The 23,213-nt window shown below is 50.8% G+C and overlaps 4 protein-coding genes across 7 annotated transcripts; all 4 read left to right on the top strand.

Moving 5' to 3' along the window:
- The first annotated feature begins 608 nt into the window (after positions 1 to 608).
- On the top strand, positions 609 to 3,912 carry LOC120676966 (laccase-6-like). Its single transcript, XM_039958312.1, has 5 exons — positions 609 to 905; positions 1,156 to 1,310; positions 1,420 to 1,766; positions 1,857 to 2,849; positions 3,459 to 3,912. Exons 1-5 carry the CDS (start codon positions 819 to 821, stop codon positions 3,587 to 3,589), a joined length of 1,713 nt encoding a protein of 570 aa, XP_039814246.1. The 5' UTR covers positions 609 to 818; the 3' UTR covers positions 3,590 to 3,912.
- Positions 3,913 to 5,945: 2,033 nt separating this feature from the next.
- On the top strand, positions 5,946 to 10,743 carry LOC120674363 (laccase-7-like). Of its 4 annotated transcripts, none has more exons than XM_039955539.1 (6): positions 5,946 to 6,202; positions 7,671 to 7,822; positions 8,526 to 8,770; positions 8,886 to 9,008; positions 9,090 to 9,992; positions 10,094 to 10,743. In XM_039955539.1, the coding sequence occupies exons 1-6, from the start codon at positions 6,122 to 6,124 to the stop codon at positions 10,531 to 10,533; spliced, it is 1,944 nt and encodes a 647-aa protein (XP_039811473.1). In that variant the 5' UTR covers positions 5,946 to 6,121; the 3' UTR covers positions 10,534 to 10,743. The 4 variants fall into 4 exon arrangements, with proteins under 4 accessions (XP_039811473.1, XP_039811474.1, XP_039811477.1 ...); XM_039955540.1 differs by having other exon boundaries at positions 6,011 to 6,392; XM_039955541.1 differs by lacking the exon at positions 5,946 to 6,202 and adding an exon at positions 6,405 to 6,556 and having other exon boundaries at positions 7,576 to 7,822.
- A 7,757-nt stretch (positions 10,744 to 18,500) lies between these two features.
- Positions 18,501 to 20,789, top strand: LOC120675057 (laccase-8-like). The gene is made up of 6 exons (XM_039956150.1): positions 18,501 to 18,512; positions 18,604 to 18,711; positions 18,837 to 18,988; positions 19,173 to 19,414; positions 19,517 to 20,560; positions 20,659 to 20,789. The coding sequence occupies exons 1-6, from the start codon at positions 18,501 to 18,503 to the stop codon at positions 20,787 to 20,789; spliced, it is 1,689 nt and encodes a 562-aa protein (XP_039812084.1).
- A 1,204-nt stretch (positions 20,790 to 21,993) lies between these two features.
- LOC120675058 (heme-binding-like protein At3g10130, chloroplastic) lies at positions 21,994 to 23,139 on the top strand. Its single transcript, XM_039956151.1, has 2 exons — positions 21,994 to 22,039; positions 22,485 to 23,139. Exons 1-2 carry the CDS (start codon positions 21,994 to 21,996, stop codon positions 22,961 to 22,963), a joined length of 525 nt encoding a protein of 174 aa, XP_039812085.1. The 3' UTR covers positions 22,964 to 23,139.
- Positions 23,140 to 23,213: the final 74 nt, after the last annotated feature.

Raw genomic sequence — 23,213 nt, forward strand, 5'->3', positions numbered from 1 at the left:
TATATATCTAGCATTGATGACCGAGGTTGTTTTTCTTTTGGTCATTCTTTGAAATTTCTACTCTTTGGGATACAACTACATACGAGGTAGCCACGATTATTGGTTAGTGATAAAAGTTGGGGCGAAGTGTGAAGATAGAGAGATCCCCCCCCCCCCCCCAACTCAAAATCTACTCAGAAAAGTATGTCATGAACCTGATAACTGCCACTATTCAACAACAGATACAGTTCATATATGAAATACAATACGATATAATTGCAGAAATATGCTCTAATTAAGACCGATAATTGAAAGGAAAAGTAGAGCTGGGGAAGTAAAGCAAAGCACAAGGCATGGCATATATGCAAGTCAAGTCTAAGAAGCAGTTCAAGGGTGGTTGCTCAGAAATAAGACTTTGTTACGGTTCCGTCATCATTTGGCTTCTTTCGTTCAGGGGCCGTAATCTGCAGAACATTCAGCTCAAACTGCTCAAGGCAAAGGTGCGGCCGGGGTGTTTCAGTCTGAGCATCAGTTGACTTGAAGAGCAGCAGTCTTGGAAGGACCAGGCACAAGAGAGGCCATTTTCCTTCACCGATGGGTAAAAAAGTAAAAGCATTATTACGGGCGACTCAGATAACAGCCCAATGCCTGACTGCGTCAACTCAGGCGAGTAGTATAAAGGCGTTTGGATTGCATTTGTAATCATGGTAGCTTCAGTCATTTGTAGCTAAGCTAGTTGTTGCTGTGAGTTTCATTTACATGCATCGGAGTGAAAGTGCAGGCAGCAGCAAATCATTACTGAGTGCTTGCTGCGGCCTTGCAAATCGCAGTTCGGTATCATGCCGGGTTCTTGGCTGATCCTAGTGTTGGCTGTGTCTTCTGCTGCTGCCCTTGCTCATGCTGCTACTGTGGAGCATACCTTCAATGTACTCTCTCACACACACTCTCTTTTCTTTTCTTTTTTTAAGAAAAGACACTCATCACAGTTTGCTTAGCAATTGTTTGAATCCACCTAGTTCTTGCTTGCTGCATGTATGACTGACTATACGAGCACTATTACTAGCTCTGAACCTCAATCATAATCAAAGTTTCAGACAAACTGAAGGACATTTGTTCAAATTGCGTTCGGTTTTGTTGGTCTGACATTTTGTCTGAACATTATCCTCCAAATTTCAGGTCGGGACATTATCCTGGCCGCGCATCTGCCAGCCGGGGAATATAAGCATCACCGCCGTGGGTGGAGTTCCCGGTCCCGTGATCGAAGCCTACGAAGGCGACACCGTGGTGGTCCACGTCATCAACGACTCTCCCTACGACGTGACGATCCACTGGTACGCACGCACGCACGTAACTGAACAGCCAACCATGGCCACGATTTCAACAGAAACAATGGCGCCGCCGCCGAAATAATCACCAGCCGGCGTCGCCGTGTGCATGCAGGCACGGCGTGTTCCAGCGGGGCACGCCGTGGGCGGACGGCCCGTCGATGGTGACGCAGTGCCCGATCCGGCCGGGCAGCCGCTACACGTACAGGTTCAGCGTGTCCGGGCAGGAGGGCTCACTGTGGTGGCACGCGCACAGCTCCTTCCTGCGCGCCACCGTGCACGGCGCCCTCATCATCCGCCCCAGCGCCGGCGCGTACCCGTTCCCCAAGCCCGACGGCGAGGCGGTCGTCGTGCTCGGCGAGTGGTGGGACGCCGACATCGTCCTCCTGGAACGCCAAGCCTTCTTGAGCGGCACTCAGATCCCAAGCGCCGACGCGTACACCATCAATGGAAAGCCCAACCGTAAGCCGAGCTAATCGACTTGCCCTGAATCCCCTGACACGTGCGTCGTGCTCATCATCGTGTTCATTGATAGCTATTTGCTGCACGCAGAAACAGAAAAGTTCTCGGTGCGCGGCAACTCGACCTACTTGCTTCGGATCATCAACGCGGCGCTCAACACGGCCTTCTTCTTCAAGGTGGCCGGGCACACGTTCACCGTCGTCGCGGCGGACGCGAGCTACACCACGCCGTACGAAACGGACGTGATCGTCATCGCGCCGGGCCAGACCGTCGACGCGCTCATGGCGGCCGGCGCCACCCCCGGCTGCTACTACATGGAGATCTCCTCGTACCAGAGCGCGATGCCCCTGCGGCTGGGGAGCTTCAACATCGACGTCGCCACGGCCGTCGTGGAGTACGTCGGAGCGGCACCGACAACTGACGGCGGCCAGCAGGCGGCGCCGGCGCGGCCCGAGATGCCCAAACCAACCGACACCGCCACGGCCAACGGGTTCTACACCGGCTTGACGGCGCGCGTCCTCCCAGGCAGGCCGACCGTTCCGCTCGCCGTCGACACCCGCATGTTCGTCACCGTCGGCCTCGGCCTCTCCTCCTGCCTGCCCGAGCAGACGTCGTGCAACAGGAGCGCCCCCGAGGCCGTGGCCACCATGAACAACGAGTCCTTCGCGCTCCCGACCACCACGTCGCTGCTCGACGCGCGGTACGGGAAAGCGCCGGGCGGCGTGTACACCAACGACTTCCCCGACCGGCCGCCCGTGGCGTTCGACTACACGAACGCGACGGGGCTGCTGGCCGGCGGCGCCGCGGCGGCGCTGTCGTCGACGGGGCGGCCGACGACGAAGGTGCGGGCGCTGCGGTACAACGCGACGGTGGAGGTGGTGCTGCAGAACACGGCGCTGTTGGGGCGCGAGAGCCACCCGATGCACCTGCACGGGTTCAACTTCTTCGTGCTGGCGCAGGGGTTCGGCAACTACGGCGGCGCGGCCTCGGAGCAGCTCAACCTCGTCAACCCGCAGCAGCGGAACACCATCGCGGTGCCCACCGGCGGGTGGGTCGTCATCCGCTTCGTCGCCGATAACCCAGGTGAAAGCTTTGTCCACTGTCCATTTTTTTTTTCCCAACAAATATTCGCACGAATTATACGCCGGATGTTTTGAACTTGACTTGCAAACAGCGTTGCACGGCCGGTAACTGAATCGATGTAACAGTTGTACAAAAAAGTCTCGTGTAGTGGTTGTAGCATTAAGAAGTCTGCTGATGTCAGAGATAATCAAGTCAAACTCATGGCAAATTTTAAACTTCAATGAATTTTATGTGAAATATAAAAACCGAATGGGTTAGGGATTAAAAGAGCTAAGTTTGTGCTGCAACTGTTGGATTGGGTTGGGCGGCGACGGCCCACTAACGTAGGATAAGGCAGGCGGAAAAGAATTTGGGCCTACGGCTAGACTGGTCCACGGATGATGATGTGTACAAGACGCAATCCCATTTCCTTTCTCTCTTTTTTTTTTAGATTACATTTTTCTTCTTTATTCGAAAGGTCTAGGATGGTGCTCTTTTGTCACGTCACGATGCTCTTTCTTACTTCAAGAATCTTATCTTCGATACATAGTTTTTGCACAATGGGGGGACGAAATACGCACGTACAAGCATGCTGACAGGGTACAAAACTATGGCGTCATGTACCTGCAGGGATGTGGTTCATGCACTGCCACATCGACTCCCACCTCTCCATCGGCCTGGCCATGGTGTTCGCGGTGGAGGACGGGCCGACTCCGGACACGAAGCTGCCGCCGCCGCCGCCGGACCTGCCGCGCTGCTGAGGGCCTGAGGCTGTCCGGGTGTGCCGTGTACGTTTCAGCAGAAATAATGTTCCGGACGAGAAGAAGACAAGCTGTATACTTCGATGATTCGATTTTGCGATTGTATGGGGGTGACAAAAGTGTAAACTACACCCCATTACCCATGTATTTTGCAGTATCTTTTTTTATAATCCTAAAAATGTGATCCCTGGTTGATTTTGGACCTGTATTTTTTAAAATTTCTGAGAGCGTTTCAGTTGCAGGACCCTTTCATCTGAAGCCATTGCATGTTCTCTTCTCACGAAGAATCTCCGCGTTTTACTCCATACCGATTTGGAGCTTTATTTTCAGCCTATATGTTGCTTGGGGTGTTTCCCAAGCTAATTTTTTTTCAGCAGTCGCTAGATTTCATTGTAAGCAGCGAGTGGTTTTGTGATTTTCAAAGTCTTGTGTGGGGATAACATTTCCCTTGCTGCCTCTTCAATATATTTTTAAAGTTTCGGTGTACGACGAATAATCAGATAAAGAAGACCACCAGAGAACTATTCGGTGTAATTTTATTTTATTTATATCGTCTTGTGTCAAGTTATTTTTCTTTTGTACTACGAATTGTTTATCTTAATATGAATCAGATATAAGTCATCTTCTTGTATCTTTTAAAAAAAAAAATTGGAGCTACTTTCGCTAGCTCCTATGTCCATACTGAAGATTAAACAATCAAGCGAATGCTCTGAGAACACGGGCTCGAGTAATGCAAAGGATGGAGCTGACGAATCAAGAAGGACCAGAATGTGACAGTTCAGAGACGGATGGGGCCTTTGTATTGTGATAAATGCAAGCAACGTCCAGCGCACACCCCTACTGTATTTTCACAAGGTCAGACTACACCTGCTGCCATGCTTGTTTCTTCTCCAGGCAGCCAAGACCCGGCGCCGTGCGCAGCCGTCGGGGTTGTGCACGGGAGGGCGCCGTCGCCCCAGCTGTCAATTCAGGGGTTCAGTGCTGGTACACTCTGGCGGACGCATCCGCCGGGGGAACGGTGGTGGTCTCCCCCGCTCCGGCGAGCTGGACGGAGCTTTATGATGAATCCTCGCCCGTAGCATAGGCATCACGCCATCACCAACTGAACAACCTATTGTTCAGCTTCCGAACTGCCCTGTTGAGAGGCTAAGCACGGAATAGCCTAGCTATAATGTTTTGCTTGATAGCGGGCGTGCTTAGAATACGCTGAACTTGAACTTGATGTAACAGAATTTGCGACACTCGGTGCTTTGTTTCAGCGAAATAAAGCGGGAAACCTGGTTTCTAAAAAATCACGCCATCACGGCGTTATCCCGTGAAGATAGGCTCCTCGGGAACAACCCGGCCACAAGATTTTCCAGGCCATTTTCTCCTCCACTTTTGGTGCCATCCGATGCGGTACAGGTGTGCGGGTCTTGTTTTGTATTGGCCCGTGATGCCGATGCGTGACTGTAATGCCAACGTCTTGGACAGTTCCTGTGCAGAGGCACGGGAGGTTCTTTGCTTCACAGTCACAGGGCTAAACTAATGAGCTCCTTTTCATCTGCCTGACCTTTTGTTCACCTGCTCCACACCGCCCTGCTATGTACCTCCGGCTGGTCTGCACTCTGCACGAGTAGAGTAGAGTGTCCTAATCTTTGACAGCACATCAGTGCCGTATTTGAAGACTGAATGTACCAAACTTTTCAACTCTCTCAGACAGAATATTGGGGAAACACTTGTTTTTTAATAGGAAACGGTTGTCTAGTAGCAAAGCTCCACGATTGCAAGATTCAAGTAGCTGGCTAGGGACTAGGGTTACCTGGTTCAGGCGCAAAGTTCTAGTACACCTCAGCTTGAGAACCTGTTTTTTCTTGACCCGAAAGGCGATTTAGGACACTGAGAGAAACGCGATTAGCTATTCCTGCAATGATGGTTTCCCAGCCCTAATTCTTTTTCCGCTGCCTCTCTGATTGCAAGACCTAGCTCGTACGCCAACTGTGACAGTTCGTCAGAAAACTGTATTTCCCGTTGCTTGTGTGCGAAAGTAAAACTCCTGATTGCCCCTGATGAAAGCGGCATTGCGGACGTGTCGAAAGTTCTAGCCAGGAACGAGAGCTCGACGCTGTTCCATTGGATTTGCAACGGATTTGATACTGCAATCAGACATAGCGAGCACGAAAAGGTTAACATCCAGACAGTGGCTGAGGTGGCGTTCATTCGGCTATCGTTTGGTCAGGCCGTCGCATTAAAAAAAAAATTGGAGCACTAACACCTAGGTTAACGAGCTATCCTATCAATTCGGATATGTTTGGAAGAAGCTTTATGTCGTGGTCACGGGAATTGGCCAGATACAGGACGGCAATCCTATCTAAGTCATTCCTCCAGAAGTTGCCGAAAGGCTTCCGGAGTATATATACTTATCGTGTGTCCTCTGCATTGAGCTACACAAGTTGCCCACGATCGCTGCCAGTGCCAGGGCAGCTTTGCCTCTGCTTCGTCTTCCTCCCTCCTCTGACTCTGCTGCACTCTGCTCGACCTTTCATTCCACCCATGGTGCGGCTTCTGCTGGCGCTCGCGCTTCTCCTCGTCGGACGGTTGGCCGATGCGGCGACGGTGAAATACACCTTCACGGTACTTCTCTCTCTTTCTCCCTTTCTATCTAACATGCATTCGAGTTTCATTCGATCAGTTCAGTCGGTAGAATTCAGAAAGCTGAAGCTTTTGGCAAGAAGACGAACTTGCTTCAGTTCGTTCGTTCTGCTTCCATGAAAGAACAAGGTGTTCAAGTCCGCGAGTTACACTCCAGTGAATTCAGCATCAGGTTATGCCTTATGCCTGACAGAAATGGAGAACCTAAACATCTGAACTTGCCGGGTTTGCTTTTCGACTGGCTGAACTTGATGATTGCTAGGAGAGTTCAGTTGCTTAGTTCTGATGGCGCATCCTTATCTGCAATGCAGAACCAGCGGACCCTAGCTTGATAAACTATACTACGCGACTACGCGGATACTTCGCAAAACTCACGTACCGGTATCGGATATCGTATCGGATACCCGTACTCCACGGATACTCCCGGATATGTATCCCGTAATTATCACACTATTTAGGTATTTTCAAATAATAAAAATAAATCGGATACTCGTGGGATACCTGTGGATACCTGTCCGATACCTTCAAACCCTAACAACACTACTCAATCGCTTCGTATAAAAGTCCTCCGTTCAGCTGTGGCACCCTCTCATCCCCACTCGCGCAGCCGCATGCCCGCAGCAGCCTCGCACGGCTCCCTTGCTGTCACCGCCGCTCGGCCACCCGCCCACGCCTCCTCCTGCTCCTTCCCCGCTGCTCATCGCTCCCTTGCCGTCACCGCCGCCCGGCCACCCGCCCGTGCCTCCTGCTTCTTCCCCATCGCTCATTGCTCCCTTGCCGCCACCTCCGCCCGCCACCCGTCCGTGCCTCCTACTGCTCCAGCGGCTGCGCGGCCTGTCCAGACAGAGGCCCGCACACCTGTTAAACCACTATTTAAGGTGGTGCTGCGCTGCTGGAGCTCGCCGCTGGCGGGCCGCCACGGCCGCCAGAGCGCGCCTCTGGACGGCCCGCGCGGCCGCTAGAGAGGGAGAGGATGAGCCGCGGCCTCCGGAGAGTGAGAGCAGGAGCCGCGGCCGCCGGAGTTGGCCGCTACACAGAGAAAGAGAGAGAGTGCCGGAGGTTGGGGAAGAAGATGACCCATTCATGGGAGAGACGAACAGGTAAGATAAGATTGATTTTTTTCCTTTGCCCCTTTCCTTTTCTAATAGTTATAGAACATATGAATATATGAGTTTATGACACATTATAGTCACTGGAACTTCTATTTTCTCACATTCTAGTTCCTTAAACTTTTATTTATTTTTATTTTTTATATATATTGGCGTATCCCGTATCCTTATATTTGGAAAAATAGCGTATCGGAGTATCCCGTATCGCGTACCGGTATCCGTATCCGCGTATCCGGGCAACATAGTTGATAAATGACACATGCTCATCTAGTTTTCTAGGACCCGCAATTTTGCGCGTATTTGACTAAAACGGGAGTGCTTATCTGTAATGTTGCTATTAGGTGGGGAGCATGCAAATCAACCAGCTCTGCAGCACCACCAGTATTATCGCAGTTAACGGTCAACTGCCAGGCCCGTCGATAGAAGTGAACGAAGGTGACGCGGTTGAGGTCAAAGTCATCAACAATTCACCATACAACGTAACCATCCACTGGTAACTCCTATTACTACTACTTAACCTCGAGGAACTTCTCCTTCTTCGTCATCGTCGCCGTGGTGTCGATAGACGAGTTGTTTGTCAGAAAAGACAGCATTACAGTTACTGTGAGTTGTTTGTTTTTTCTTAGAAACATCTAAGTCGCCCCGTGACATCAAGACATGTACAAGGTGCCGTAAGGAACCTGCCATCCCAGTGTTTTATTGGATCCTTCGGTGTGATGGTTGTGATAGGTTTATCTGAATTTCATAGCCCTCCATCCGGAAGAGACGAAAGTGAAACCTCTGAAAAGGACACCTTACCTGTCGAAACATAGCCTCTTAACTGAATGGATGCTCACCCAATATTCACCAAGTGTAAAGATGATATGGCTTACCTTTACAACAGAGTGTATCCAAAAAAGCACACAAAAAGTGAGTCATGGAACGCCATAGAAACTCCACTTAGGACACTCAAGAGTGGTATAACGTCAGAATCACCAAAAAAGTAACCAAGGTTAAGCTAGTGCTGGACTGCTACTAAAGTCTACTTAGAACTCATCACTCCCCACTCAACTAGAACATGAATTGGCATGGTTTTCTCACTGCCTTTCGAACCTGAAAGGTACAGCAACGGTCTATTCAGTTCAGTGCACTTGGACAGTATGGGCACGACTTGAGGCAGAGCTGGCCTAATAACACGCTGCCTTGGAAATTGACAGGCATGGTGTGCTCCAGCTCATGACCCCCTGGGCCGACGGGCCGAGCCTGGTGTCGCAGTGCCCCATCCAGCCCAGCGGCTCCTACACGTACCGGTTCGGCGTGCCGGGGCAGGAGGGCACGCTGTGGTGGCACGCGCACTCCTCCTTCCTCCGCGCCACCGTGTACGGCGCCTTCATCGTCCGCCCGCGCGCCGGCAACGCCTACCCCTTCCCGGCGCCGGACATGGAGGTCCCCATCGTGCTCGGTAAGGTAACCGCTTGGCGTCGGCCGCCCGTGCCAGCCGGGCGTACGAGCATATCTTGTTGGCGTGGACAGAAAGAAGAATCTGACGTTTTCTTGTCTCTGGTGGATGTGGACAGGCGAGTGGTGGAACCGGAATGTGGTCGACGTCGAGAGCGACGCCCTCTTGGCCGGCCAGCTCCCCGCCCAGTCCGACGCCTTCACGGTGAACGGCAAGACCGGCCTGCTCTACCCGTGCGCGAGTACGTTTATATGCAGTAACAGAGTTAAATTTAGCGCGTGGAATGTGATTAGTAATTGATTGTTACTGCTTGGTTTACTAGATGATACGTTTACGGCGGTGGTGGAGCCCAACGCGCGGGTGCTGCTCCGGGTCATCAACGCCGGCCTCAACTCGCACCTCTTCTTCAAGGTGGCCGGCCACAACTTCACCGTCGTCGCCGTGGACGCGGGCTACACCTCCAACCTCAACACGGACACGCTGGTGCTCGCGCCGGGCCAGACCGTGGACGCGCTGGTCGACACCGCCGCCGCGCCGGGGAGCTACTACATGGCGGTGCAGGCGCACGACACCATGAGCCCGCTGACGTTCGCCGCGTCGGACACCACCACCGCCACCGCCATCCTCCAGTACAACGGCACGTCGACCAGCCCGCCCGCGATGCCCGCCATGCCGTCCAGCTCCGACGCCGCGACGGCCAACGCCTTCTACTTCGGGCTGAGGGGCCTGGGCACGCCCGCCGTGCCGTCGCCCGTGGACGTGAGCATGACCATCGAGCTGGGGCTCGGCCAGCTGCCGTGCGACCCGTCGCAGACGAGGTGTAACGGGACCGCCGCCGCCGCGGCCATGAACGGCGTCTCGTTCCGGCTCCCGGGCCCGCAGGCGTCCCTCCTCGGGGCGCACGCCAACGGCCTCGCCGGGGTCTTCACGGCCGACTTCCCGGACGGCCCGCCGCCGAGCGGCACGGCCATGGCGGTGGGGACCAAGGTGAGGAAGGTCAGCTTCAACTCGGTGGTGGAGATCGTGCTGCAGAACCCGTCGGCTGTCCCGACGGAGAACCACCCGATCCACCTCCACGGCTTCAACTTCTTCGTGCTGGCGCAGGGGGTGGGACCCTTCACCCCGGCCAGCGTGGCATACAACCTGGTGGACCCGGTGGCACGCAACACCATCGCCGTGCCCGGCGGTGGCTGGGCCGTCATCCGCTTCGTCGCCAACAACCCAGGTACTTTTACTGACTCTCGCTTGTCCCGTAGATTCAGCCCAAATGTTACGTGGGCCTCAATGTTATTTTGGGCTTAACGGGGGGTGAACTCGTCGACGCAGGCATGTGGTTCTTTCACTGCCACCTGGACCCGCACGTGCCCATGGGCCTGGGCATGGTGTTCCATGTGGACAGCGGGACGACGCCCGGCTCGACGCTGCCCCCGCCGCCGGCGAACTGGGTGGGGGTATGCGACGCGCAGAGCTACGCCGCCGCCGCCGCAGCGGAGGTAGCGCCGGCGCCGGCGCTATCACCGGCCCCAGCGCCGGCCCTGGCACCAGCATCAGCCCCGGGTCCAGCAAATTCGCCGCGGGCGGCGGCCGGGTCGCCGGTGATACCTCCGCGCGCGGTGGATCACAAACCGTCGCCCAACCTTCCCCAGCACAGGGACGGCGGGCTCCCCTCTTCCAGATCCACTGCTGGGCCGAGAGCTGCTGGGCATCTCACCGGTCTCCTCTGTATCATTCTTCTTCTCTTCGTTCTTCACCAACACAAGGCCTAGCGCGTAAGAAACTGCTTAAAATTTACAGTTTTGTTCGTTCGTGTAAGTAAAGTGATCATTGGTTTTCGTTTTTGAGATTTGAGATTTATACATGTGTATATCAGCATATGGATATGATTCGATGTAATTGTGACATTCTCCTTCTCCTCAGGGGAAGATGTGCATAACAAAGTTCAGAGTTCGGATGGTTTGACTCTGTATTCTTGATTACGCACTGATAGAGCACTATACTATGATTTGAGTGGAAGATGATGCCATTTTGTTTTTAATCTTTTATTTATCAAACAACTAAATTTGCCGCGCTGCGATAAGCTGCTGAGCATGCTACTTGGAGAACCTAGACATGAAAGACTGATTACGAAGAAGTCGCCGCCGAAGGACCTAGTCATCATCTGACGACATTCTTGCCCATTCTCTTGCTTCACTTTTCTTTGTCTACAAGTTGCAATACTCTGTTGCCATCGGCAAAACTGTTATGCTTAGCATGCCTCAGTCTTTCCATTTCTGGTTATAAATTACCAGTGCAGCTACCAGTGCAGCTAGCGTTAACACAGCAACGTACGTAGGCATGTTTTAGACCATTTCGAGGATGGTGATCTTACGACGTATAAACACACACGAAATTGCAGCCTATTATTACACTGGAAATGCCAGAGGTTGACTTTGGGACGGGAAAGTACGCGTAGAGAGCGGAAAAAACAGGTGCCTTGTTTTTTTTCCTTATTGTCAACTGAACAGAGCCAACAGGATCATACTTTATTTGGTCCGTTGAAATGGAAGACACGAAACTGCATCCAGTCGGGCTCAGTTGCAGGTGTCATTGCGTCAGCTTTCTGAGACTTGAAAAGGATTGCAACGTACAACTTCATGAAACCAGCTGCTGCTTCAGCTCCTTTGCTCATTTTGGTTGCATGCAGTAGTTTCGTGCACATTTCCTCGCCGGAAAGAAACAACCCCTTCTAGCTAGTTGCTTGTTTTCAATATAAATTTACCAAGTCATGCAAAGATTTAGACAGTTACAGCATGGGATCGAAGGAGGTACTGGACAGGCACAAACTTCCAAAGAAAGGTCATGTAACTAAACTCTAAACTGCGGTTGTGTTGGGCAGCCAGATGAGTCGATCGACGAATCAACGTATCTTTTTTACAACTAGTAGTTCTGACATTATCTATCTATTATCTTATTATTTAGCCAACAAACGGAACCTCCACGTTCGCTCTTAAGTTCTACAAATTTCCACGTTAATCAAAGAAAATAGAAAAATAAAAATTACCCATCAATGCCATTATGATAAAAATTAGCCTAAAATACCCATGTGTCTAATTAAAAATCACCCACCAATACCATTATAAAAAATTAAATAGGTCTAGAAATTCTCACATTAATCGGAGAAAATAGAAAAATAAAAATTACCCACCACTGCCATTATGATAAAAATTAGCTCAAAATACCCCTGTGCCTAATTAAAAATCACCCCACCAATGCCATTATAAAAATTAAATATAAAATATTATTTAGCTATGTATCAGTTACAAACATATACTATTAATAAAAACTAAAACTAACAACAATCAATCACAATAAAATAAAATTAGAATAATTATAAGCATAATATTATAAAAGCTCAACAAATCAAATTGTTATTATAGGTAGATCATATTTGAATCATTTTAATCAACAATAAGACATAATTTACGATAATTAACATGATGATAGGATGATGCATGGTAAAATCTTTAAGTAAGGATACAATGACATGCAAATTTTTGAATTTTCAATATTAGCCGCGCAAATGTGCGGGCTATACGCCTAGTTTTCTTACATTCGACAACCAAAGGCCAACCTCCCATCTAGTAACGTGGTATTTTTTTTTCTTCTCTGAAAGCACAACTGCATTCTGACATTATTTTTTTACAACTAGCTAGAACTAAGGGTGGTAAAAGATCTTAATATTTAGTCTAGATAATTTAAGAGTCAGATGCTAAAAGAACCGGACACTAGCTAGAACTAAGGGTGGTAAAAGATCTTAATATTTAGTCTAGATAATTTAAGGGTCAGATCCTAAAAGAATCGGACTCTAATCTTTACAATTTTAAGCTTAAAATATTAAGAACCAAATTAAATTGTGAATAGAGCATTAGGGCCATGACCTTTTACCACCCATAGCTAGAACGCTCTCTACCTACTCCATGCATACGTTCTAACTCTAATAACCCTTCCGAGAGAGTATTATTATAACACTCCGGGGTTAATTTTGACGCTAATCAAGTGTTAAGTTGCTAATTAGGGATAATCAAGGTCATTAGCGCTAACTAAGTTGCACAGTGTAGTTACATTCAGCCGAGTTCGATCGCGTTTTTCTCCATGATCCGAGCTTCGAATCAACTTTCGTCCAAAAGCAAAGTTATAGATCTTTTCTTCATCTACAACTTTTATTTTGGCCAAATTTCAAGTTCTTATATGAAAATTTGAGTTTTGGATCATCAAACTTGAATCAAATTCAGTCAAACGAGCTCCACTGTTCTTCCCCTGTACCTTCACTGTGCTTGCCGCGACCGATCGCCGGCGACTCCACACGTCGCGCGCGCCGGCGATCCTCGCTCTCTGCGCTGCGTGCCTTATCCGCTCCCAGCGCCATCCCTATCCAGTTCTACCCCCTTCGTCCTCGCCAAGCTGAGCCGAGCACGAGCGGAGCTCATCGCCGTTCGCCACTCCGACCACCCCCATGCCGCTCCTCTCGATTCCTCGCGTCCCGACCTCCCCAGCCTTACCCCGAACCTTCCCCACCTCTCCCCGAGCTCAACCGTGCCGTTTTCCCGGCCGAATCGGGCCCGCAGACCGCCGGCCGCCATTGCCGTCGCCGGAGCTCCGCCCCTCTCCGTCGAACTTCCTCTCCCGGCCGTTCTCCACTCGATTGAACCCCTCGGTGAGGTTCCTCACGACCTCCTCCTCCTCCCTGACCCTTTCCCCCCTTGATTCCGCGGCTGCCGGCGCCGGTGCGCCGCCGCGCCGCCGTGTGCGCCTTGCGCCACCGCCTGTGCCGCCGCGGGCCGCCCTGGCGCGGGCTGGTGTAGCGCCGCCGCGCGCCCCGAGGCCGCCTGGCTTCCTTGAGCGCCGCGCCGCCCCACCCCATGGCCTCCCTGCGCCGCCGCCGGCGGAACGCCGCGCACGGCCGCCGTCTCTGCCCTGCGCTGCAGCCGGAACGTGCCCCGCGCGGGCTCTGCCGCGCCGCCGCGTGCGCTGGCCCCGCTGGGCTGCCCTGGCTGCGGGCGGGCCAGGCCGCGCCGCCGCGTGCCTGCCTGGCCGCGCCGGCCATGGCCGCGCACCGCGAGCAGGGGAAGGGGGCGGGCTGGGCTCCCTGGCATGTGGGGCCCAGTTGTCAGCCCCTCTTCTAGTTTTTGTTTTTTCTCAAATTCGTTTGTGTATTTCGGCTGAAAATTCAAAAATGTGTAGAAAAATATAGAAAAGTGTGAAAAATCCAAACTAAATTTTGTTAGGTTTCTAAAATTAAGATCTTCAGAAGAAAAATACTTGTGCTTGGTAAATGTCACTTTTGCCTCTGCTAAAAATTTAGTTTTTGTTTAACCTAGTTTATTTAATACCAGTTGTTCTGTTGCTCTAAAATTTATGAAAAATTCACAGTGGCTTACTCCTTACATGTGTAGTCCACTGTAAAATTTTTAGGTGCATGGTCTATGTGCATGTGTGTGGATCCATTGTTGCTCAGTTTATTCTGCTAGGGCAAAAATAAATGTTTTCCTTTTTGCAATAAAGTTTAATAAATTTTTCTTGCATGTGTTTCCAACGTATTTTCATGATAGTAAATTGTTGCTGCTTTATTTATGTCGGCAAGTTGAGTTCCTGCACGTGTTTCGCTCCTAGCCGCAGTTTTCCTTTTTGCGCTGCCAAGTAATCTATCTTTCGGAGTTACCTTTGCCTCGTGAGCACTTGTATCATTTCATTGCACCATTTTAATTATTGCATGGCATCCTTTTTCATACGTGTAAACGTCACGAGCGAAGCCGTCTACGAGTTGGTCGCTGAGCCGATCCAGGAGCCGCAAGCAGGGGAACCGCAAGTCGAAGCAAACGTCGAGCCAGATCCAAAAGTCGCTAACCCCGCTGACTGGCAAGGCAAGCCCCGGAGCATGACCCTTATTTTAATTACTCCATGTTATATTAAAGTATTGTGCATTTAGGTTTCTAGGAGTTGATTGGAACCTTAGATGCATGATCCCTAGGTTTCCTCAGTCACTCTACTAGTATACAGATCGTTAGTACTGCAATGCTTAATTAGGATTCGATAGAAGATGAGTGATTCCTGTCACTCGCGAGATATAGGTCTTGTTACTTATGAAAAAGTTAATGGAGAACGAATCTTTGAGAAAAAGAAAGGAAAAATGGAGACCGGGCGGAGATGGATTGGTTATGGATATGAAAGTTATGGAAAGTGAGCCTCCGCCTGTGTCGATTGAGGACCGTACCGTTGTTGGCACTACTGATCGAGGATTGAACAGTACTAATCACATGCCGGAAGTAGGAGGTAGTCGAAACCGGTAAGCTCAGTATCATATGTGCACCGGTAGCCGGACTTGATACTGTCTTCACCAGTGGAGCTAGTATACAAACTCATGGCTGACCCTTCGATGGTATCGGTGGGGCTAGCAGTCCCGGGTCGCAGGGCAGTTCGGTTATTCGGTGTGCATATGTGAAGGGTTGCCACGTAGGGTCCGACGGGGCCTATATGTGACGTGTGTGTTAGGTCCACCTTGCAAGGTTAAATCGAATCAATTCGCCGTGACTCGCGGATATGAGAACCTTGATCTCTCTGTCACATCGTAGTAAATAAGTGGAATAAGTTTGAACTGAGAATGTTTGGCTGTGGTAATCTGAAAAGATAATGTGATCAACCATGCGTGCTCTAGATGTTTAGGCAAATCTAGTTGGTACCTGATAAACTTAAATTTAGCTAAAATATTGCAGGTAAGGATACAGTATTAGTAGCTTTTCAGCAAAACAAACTCCAGAGCCAAAAAACTTTTCATGTCTAGTTATTGGGCTAAGTATACCCATGGACGGGTAAGTCTTGCTGAGTATTAGAATACTCAGGCTTGTTGTTGCCTTATATTTTAGCAGGATACGTTCCGGAGGACTCCGAAGAGATCTGCGCCTCGTGGATCGGTCAACCACTTCCTCCGGGTTGGTCGGTCGAGTGGGTCCCGTCTTCTTCGTGAAGTTTGGTCATGTGAGCCTCACATCAGTGGGCAAGGTGTGAAGCTCGTCTTTGTCTGCGACGTTGGTTATCGTATTGTTTGAAGCTTGTTTTTAACTCTAAATTGATTTCTGCTGCGTTTGAACTCTGAGGTTTGAATTGTAAAACTGGCTTGTAAACACTTGTTGTAGTCTAAGTTGGTGCTTCTGTTTTAATCTCGGTTTGTAAAAGGTTTTGGACGCTTTTATTGCCGGTAATCATCTGTGCTCGTCTTTTGGCGAGAGTTCCTGTGTAATCGATCCTGGTTACAGCAGACGGTCTGAATGTACTGGTTGAGTGCAGTAATTCTGGTTTGAGGTTAAGTGTCAATTATTGCACTTGATTGGTATTATTAGGACCAGGGGCGGAGGGCCTGTTATGGCGCACTATGGCGTGCGCCATACCTAAAGCCCGGCCCAAAAAATTTTTCTCCCGTCGTCGCTGCATTCAGCCCGTCCGCGCAGACTCCGCCGCCCCGCAGTCGCTCCGCCTCCGCCCTGCCGCCCCGCCGCCCCGCCTCCGCCCCGCCTGCTCCGCCTCCGCCCCGCTGCCCTGCCTGCTCCGCAACCCGTTCCTCCTCGGCTTCCCCGTCGACGCTGCCCTCCTCGGCACGCTCCTCCCCGCCTGCGCCGCGGCCCGCGGCCAAATCCTTCGCGGGCCCGCCGCCCCGCCTCCGACCCCTACTTCCGTGTCCTGACCTCACCGACTTCTTTGGCAAGTGCTCCCTGTTTCTCCGCTGCACATGTTTTGGATCACCAGCTTCCCCGAGTTATACTTTTGTCTTGCGAATTCAAAGGATCTCTTGTAGTAATTTCAGCGAAAATTCGTTGATTTTTTTTTGTTGGGGGGGGGGGGGCTACGATACACTGTGAAATGGACGGTTCTCGGCTGAGCATTAGGGTTTCGATCTGGTTAATGTTAAATGGTGATTCAATAGGATCAGGTTCTTTCCTGTGGTAGACGATTAGTAAAGGAACATATCATTTGTTCGTTCATCTGACATCCATAAAAGAATGCTTAGGTTTCTTCTTTTAGATCTGTAGGGAATGCTTCTACATCATCTTTGAGGACGAAATTCATCAAACTATTGTCGAAAATTCTTTGTTTAAAGCTGGTGAGCGTGTGGCAATAGGTGCTTCTGGTGGAAAAGGTATGTCCAGACTTGTATGCACCATCAGTAGGTAAAGAAGTTGTAACTGCATTTTATGTTTTTCATGGCAATATGTGCATCTTTATAGTTTTCTGCATAAATGATTGAATATGTACAAACATTCTTCATAATACCTGTCTACGTATTAGTGATGTTATTGTTTTCTCTTCTGAAAATAACTGCATGACCAACATGGAAGGCGATTATGTCTTCTTGTTGGGAGCCTTATGTCTGCATTTCATTGATCTGTACAATTTAGGTTTCGTAGCTGTAGGTTAAGTGCCATTCTACCATGAGTACGAACACCTTGTAGTGATCATAGCATATAACGTGCTGCAGCCTGATTACTTTCTAATATGAGATTATTTTAGTTTGCCATGGCACTCGGTCAGACTTGAGCTATCTTTCTAATTACAATTCACTTATTGTCTTCTGACATCTTTGCATTAGTATAGGAATGAATAAAAACGAAACCATCCTAGACATGCTTAAGATCTCTTAACTCTTTAATGCAGGGTAATCGGAGTATGAGGCGTCAAGCAAATCAGAAAGCTATCGCAGGCTCTTTTATTTGGCATTGCCTCCATCTGTCTACCCTTCAGTGTGCAAAATGATCAGAATATGCTGCATGAATCCATGTAAGTTTATTCCGTATTCTATATGTTTTTTTAGAATTTTGATAAGTTGTTGCATTTTATTTGTTTAATGAACAAACAAGCATGACGAAGTTAGTGAGAGTTAGTGAAAGCTTCAGCTTCATCAACATCTGTTTCCTTTTGCTTTCCTTAGAGCACCATAAACTTTTACATTGTTCTTCAAAACTTTTGGAGCCCGCGCGCACTGCCATACCTAAATTTTCGGCCGTCCTCCGCCACTGATTAGGACCGTTCTGTGACAATTATTGACGTAAGCAACAAAACAACAAATCACGGCCAAGCTCTGCACTCTATTTAGGATCACCTTCTTTTTACTTCGAACGACAATAAAGACTACTCGAATGCATATACATGCACGCACACTCGTCTCTATAAACATATTCAAATTTATTTTGAAAGACCTGACCCTGGTTGTCCCTGGATCCAATAGCTTCAGAAGGCCGCTAGCGGTGACGAAGTCCAGATCGAGCGAGGTGCAACCACGCTCCACGATAGGCAGAGCCCAGAGCGAATTAGAGATGTGTCCGGCAAACTATTCGTCTCATGTAGTCGCAGTCCGATTACCTCCTTTGCTGATGCTCTCACGCCACGCGGAACGACGCCGGTTCATCGACGCAAACCGGCGGACTTGTTCCATGCATAAAACAAAAAGAGTAAATTGCACATCAGATTCTCTAATTTGTCCCGAAGTTGCACCTAAATCCCTAAACTCTCAAATCGTCCATCTGAATTCTTAAACCGTGTTAAGTGGTTCTTCCGAAGTCTCAAATAATATACCACGCCAGCTTGCGACGCCGATGTGGTTCATCCAAAGTCCTAAACTTCTTACTCAAACAAAAATTAAAAAAAACGCTCAAGCTCAACCTATATCCTTTTCCTGCTCCAGCAGCGACTTATTCCGGCCGGCAGGATGGCCATTCATGTATAAATGAGGAAGCCAAGCGGGGTAGTTGCTGCTTCGCATGCAGTTCGTGTACCTTGCACACTGTCGTCTGAATTGCCACTGGGGATAGAAGCCACGAGCTAGCGAGCGAGATCCATGGCGCGTGCTGCTCGTGCTGCTGATTCCGGCCGTCTGCACGGCGATGGCGAGCGCGGCGGTTGTGGAGCACACCTTCTATGTAATCCTCGATCCGGTGTCCTGCAATGGCGTGGGTGTGGTTTGTCGTCGTTCTCACTCACTCCTATGTTTCCTGTGGTTACTTTGCAATGGCGGCCGGCTCGCGCGTGCTTGAAAACAAACCAGGTGGGCGGCATGGGGATCTCGCAGCTCTGCATGAACAGCGTGGTATACACGGCGAACCAGCAGCTGCCGGGGCCGACCGTCGAGGTTAGCGAAGGCGACACCCTCGTCGTCCACGTCGTCAACGGCTCGCCGTACCCAATCTCCCTCCACTGGTGAGTAGCAACAAGTCCATGCCTATGGTTTCGGCCCGTTCTGAATTGTAGCTTGGAAGGGCCCAAACCTTCCTCCAAAGGGGAAGCCCAGCTGCATCGCTCACACTGTCACACAGACACAGCGCGCGCTCTGTGTCTCTCTGCGCGCGTGTGTGACGAGGACGAGCTCTCTCTGCGTGCGCAGGCACGGCATCTTCCAGCTGCAGAGCGGGTGGGCCGACGGCGCCAACATGATCACGCAGTGCCCGATACAGCCGTCCGCCAGGTTCACCTACGTCTTCAAAGTCACCGGGCAGGAGGGCACGCTGTGGTGGCACGCGCACGCCTCGATGCTCCGGGCCACCATCTACGGCGCGCTCATCATCAAGCCCAGGAGCGGCGGCTACCCGTTCCCGCCGCCGCACGCCGAGATCCCCATCCTGCTAGGCACGTAACGAATTGAAAAGCTTCGCGTCCGATTCATGTATGTGTCATTTGGCACGCGCGCAGCCTTGATCTTTTCGCTCATGCTACTTCGTCGGCATGCAGGCGAGTGGTGGAACCGGAATGTGGACGACGTCGAGAAGGACGGGCTCTTGACCGGCCTTGGCCCGGCCAAGTCCGACGCGTTCACCATCAACGGCTCGCCAGGCGACCAGGCCCCCTGCGGAGGCGCCGGCATGTTCCAGGTGGAGGTGGAGTCCGGCAGGACGTACCTCCTCCGCATCATCAACGCCGCAGTCAATGCCGAGCTCTTCTTCAGGGTGGCCGGCCACGCCTTCACCGTGGTCGCCGCCGACGCCAGCTACACCGACCCGCACCCCACCGACGTCATCGTCGTCGCGCCGGGCCAGACCGTGGACGCGCTCATGGCCGCCGCGGCCGCGCCGGGGCGGTACTACATGGCGGCGCGCGCGTTCGAGAGCGCGACCGCGTCCACCCCGCCGCCGTTCGACACCACCTCGGCCACCGCCGTGCTCAGGTACAAGGGCGTGCCGGACTACGCGCCCGCGGCCATGCCGGCGCTGCCGCCGTACGCCGACGTCGTCACCGCCGCAAGGTTCTACTGGTCCCTGACCGGGCTCGTGCGGCCGGGCGACCCCGTGGTTCCTAAAACCGTCGACCACAGCCTTGTCGTCGCGTTCGGGCTGGAGCAGGCGTCGTGCGCGCCGGACCAGACCAGGTGCCAGAGGTTCTCGGTCCTGGCGTCCATGAACAGGCGCTCGTTCCAGTTCCCGGAGAAGGTATCTCTCCTCGAGGCGCTCTTCAGGGGCGTCCCCAACGTGTACTCGGAGGACTTCCCGGGCTGGCCGGCGCCGGCGGCGACGAGGAAGGCCACGTCGGTGAGGAAGGTGAACTACAACGACGTGGTGGAGGTGGTGCTGCAGAACGAAGGGTACAGCCGCGCGCTCGGCACCGCGAACCACCCGATCCACCTGCACGGGTTCAACTTCTTCGTGCTGGCGCAGGGGCTGGGGCGCTTCGACCCCAGGATGAGGAGCACGTACAACCTCGTGAACCCGCAGGTGCGCAACACCGTCGCCGTGCCGGCCGGCGGCTGGGCCGTCATCCGCTTCACGGCGAACAATCCAGGTGCGTCAGAGCTGGCAAACAGATTGTTCAGATTGTTTACTACCAAAACCTGAGTGAGACGCAGATCTGAACATACATCTTGTTTTGTTGCCGGGCAGGTATGTGGTTCATGCACTGTCACTTGGACTCCCACCTGCCGCTGGGGCTGGCAATGGTCTTCGAGGTGCTCAACGGGCCGGCGCCGAATCTGCTCCCTCCACCTCCTGCAGACTATCCCAAGTGCCACTGAACATGACCTACTGGCTCGATCAAGCTCGTATAGTATATCTATGTGCTTGATTTCATTGTCTGTTGCTTGATAAAATGATTCCTTATTGTTCATGTTCCCAGTACATAAAGCTAATAAGCTATATGTTGAGGGGTTCATGCTCCTTTTTGTTCAGGTTCAGTATCAATCAAACGGATGCGTATGTAAGCAGTAAGCATCATCAATCGCATGGAGTAGTAGAAAGTAGAAACCATTGTGAAAAGAGAATTATTTTCTTGGCCCTAAAAAAAGTGAAATCATTGCACTTGGCTGTTTGGCATCCAAAACAAGTTTCGTTTAGTTTTTTTGGCCCTTACCTGACCTGCAGTTAGGTCTACAATCTTATTATATTCAAACGCATTAGTTTAGATTTTTAACCAGAAAAACGAAACATAAAGGAGTTTTTCATATTTTTTCCACAAGCAAAATAATTTCTAGGCATTTATAAATCTATTTTCAGTTTTTAAATCATAGAAAATCACAGAAACATGGTAAAACAATGAAAAATTCACTAGAGCCATATCTAAGCATGCTGGATCCAGCAAAAATTACTAACATACCATTTGAGCTACTGAAAGTAGGTACTGTTATTAGTAAATCAATAACTCGTTTTGGGGCCAAATAGCCATGTTCAAGAGGAAACAAAGCTAAAAAACTAAGCACAATTTTTTTAGGATCAAGAAAATAATTCTCTCTTGTGAAAAAATACATACGCACTGGCGCACATTGTCACAATTGCGATTACAGAAAGAAGTTCCTGTAGTTGGATGAAGCACAACGTGTGGCTTATGTTCAGGAATAGTGGGTAAGAATAGAAACGGATCGGATTCGCACGGATACAGATTCAGATATCTCAGATAATCATATTTGTGTTTCCTTCCAATTTCCATCCATTAGGATGAAAACGGATCAGATTCGCACGGATACGAATTCGGATATCTCGGATATTTTCAGATATTCATTTTCATGTTTCCTTACCGTTTCCATCCCTAATAGTGGGGCACTGCATTGCATCAATCTTACCGCTACGTGCAGGAGGGAAAACCCAACCCTAGGCCGGAGCCAAGTCCAGCGGCCCGGCTCTCGCATCTCGACTGGGGCAGGGCAGGATCGCCGCCGTCACGAGAACGAAGCGTAGCACATGTGAGGATCTGGAGGACGGCGACGACCTGCAAAGGAGATCGAGATGCGGCCATATATTCTTCCAGATGGGCTGAGGAGCATGGGCCACGGCAACCGGTCTCGGTCTGCGTCCCCTTTGATTTTTTTTAAGTAGCTGTCAAAATATTCGAGTGTCAATTTGCAATTTAGATGTAAAGTTAATATAAAACTAATTGCATAAGTTGCAACTAGAATTATAGACGAATTTATTATTGTAGCAATTAGTGGTCAAATTATAGACTATTTAGGTTTCATAGATTCGCCTCGTGATTAAGTCACGACTTATAAAATTAGTTTTATAATAAATCTATAATACTTATAATTAGTGTTTAAATATACAATGTGACGGAACTTATGACTTAAATTGAAAAAAAGCAAACGAGACCTAAATCTATCTACCAATACAGCCCGCCCTCAATTGTCGTTTCCACCTTTTTTTTTCTGAATGAATCCGAAAGAGAATAAACCTAGTAGCTCTTCACTCCTCCCTACCTCAATTCACACTCCTGAATGAAGGCAATCTGCAGAACACCAGGCCCGAGAAGATCGCCATGACGGCTCCCGTCGTCACCTCCGGCGGCGGCGAGGCTCCCTCCGAGAAGATCGCCATGACGGCGCCGGTCATCACCACCGGCGCGGGCGCCGAGCCGGAGCCGGTCGCGATGACCGCGCCCGTGATCACGGACGGCCAGCAGGCGCCGGGCAAGGTGACAATGCAGTTCCTGCTGCCGTCCAAGTACGCCAAGGCGGAGGAGGCGCCGCGGCCGACGGACGAGCGGGTGGTGATCCGCGAGGTGCCGGAGAGGAAGTTCGGGGTGGTGAGGTTCAGCGGGGTGGCCGCGGACAAGACGGTGCGGGAGAAGGCGGAGGGGCTCAGGGCCGCGCTGGAGAAGGACGGCTACACCATCAAAGGCCCCTTCGTGCTGGCCAGGTACAACCCGCCCTTCACGCTCCCGCCGCTGCGCACCAACGAGGTCATGATCCCCGTCGAGTGACACGGCCATGGCGGCTGGTCAGTGATTCGAGTGTTCGACGTTTCAGGAACTCACTGCTTGTATCTGTGTTTCTTTCGAACATGTTGTCTTACTAGTCGATCTTTTAATTTTCTTGTAATGATCGTAAAATATGCTTGGAGCGACGAATAATGGATAGTAAGTTTCTACAGTATGAACTCTTCGATCAATACTTACGTACTGTACTGACATGATGTGCTAGACCTACTGTGGCTCTGCGTTTCAGACAAAT

Source organism: Panicum virgatum, chromosome 5N (genome assembly GCF_016808335.1).
Source record: "Panicum virgatum strain AP13 chromosome 5N, P.virgatum_v5, whole genome shotgun sequence".
Taxonomy (NCBI): Eukaryota; Viridiplantae; Streptophyta; class Magnoliopsida; order Poales; family Poaceae; genus Panicum; species Panicum virgatum.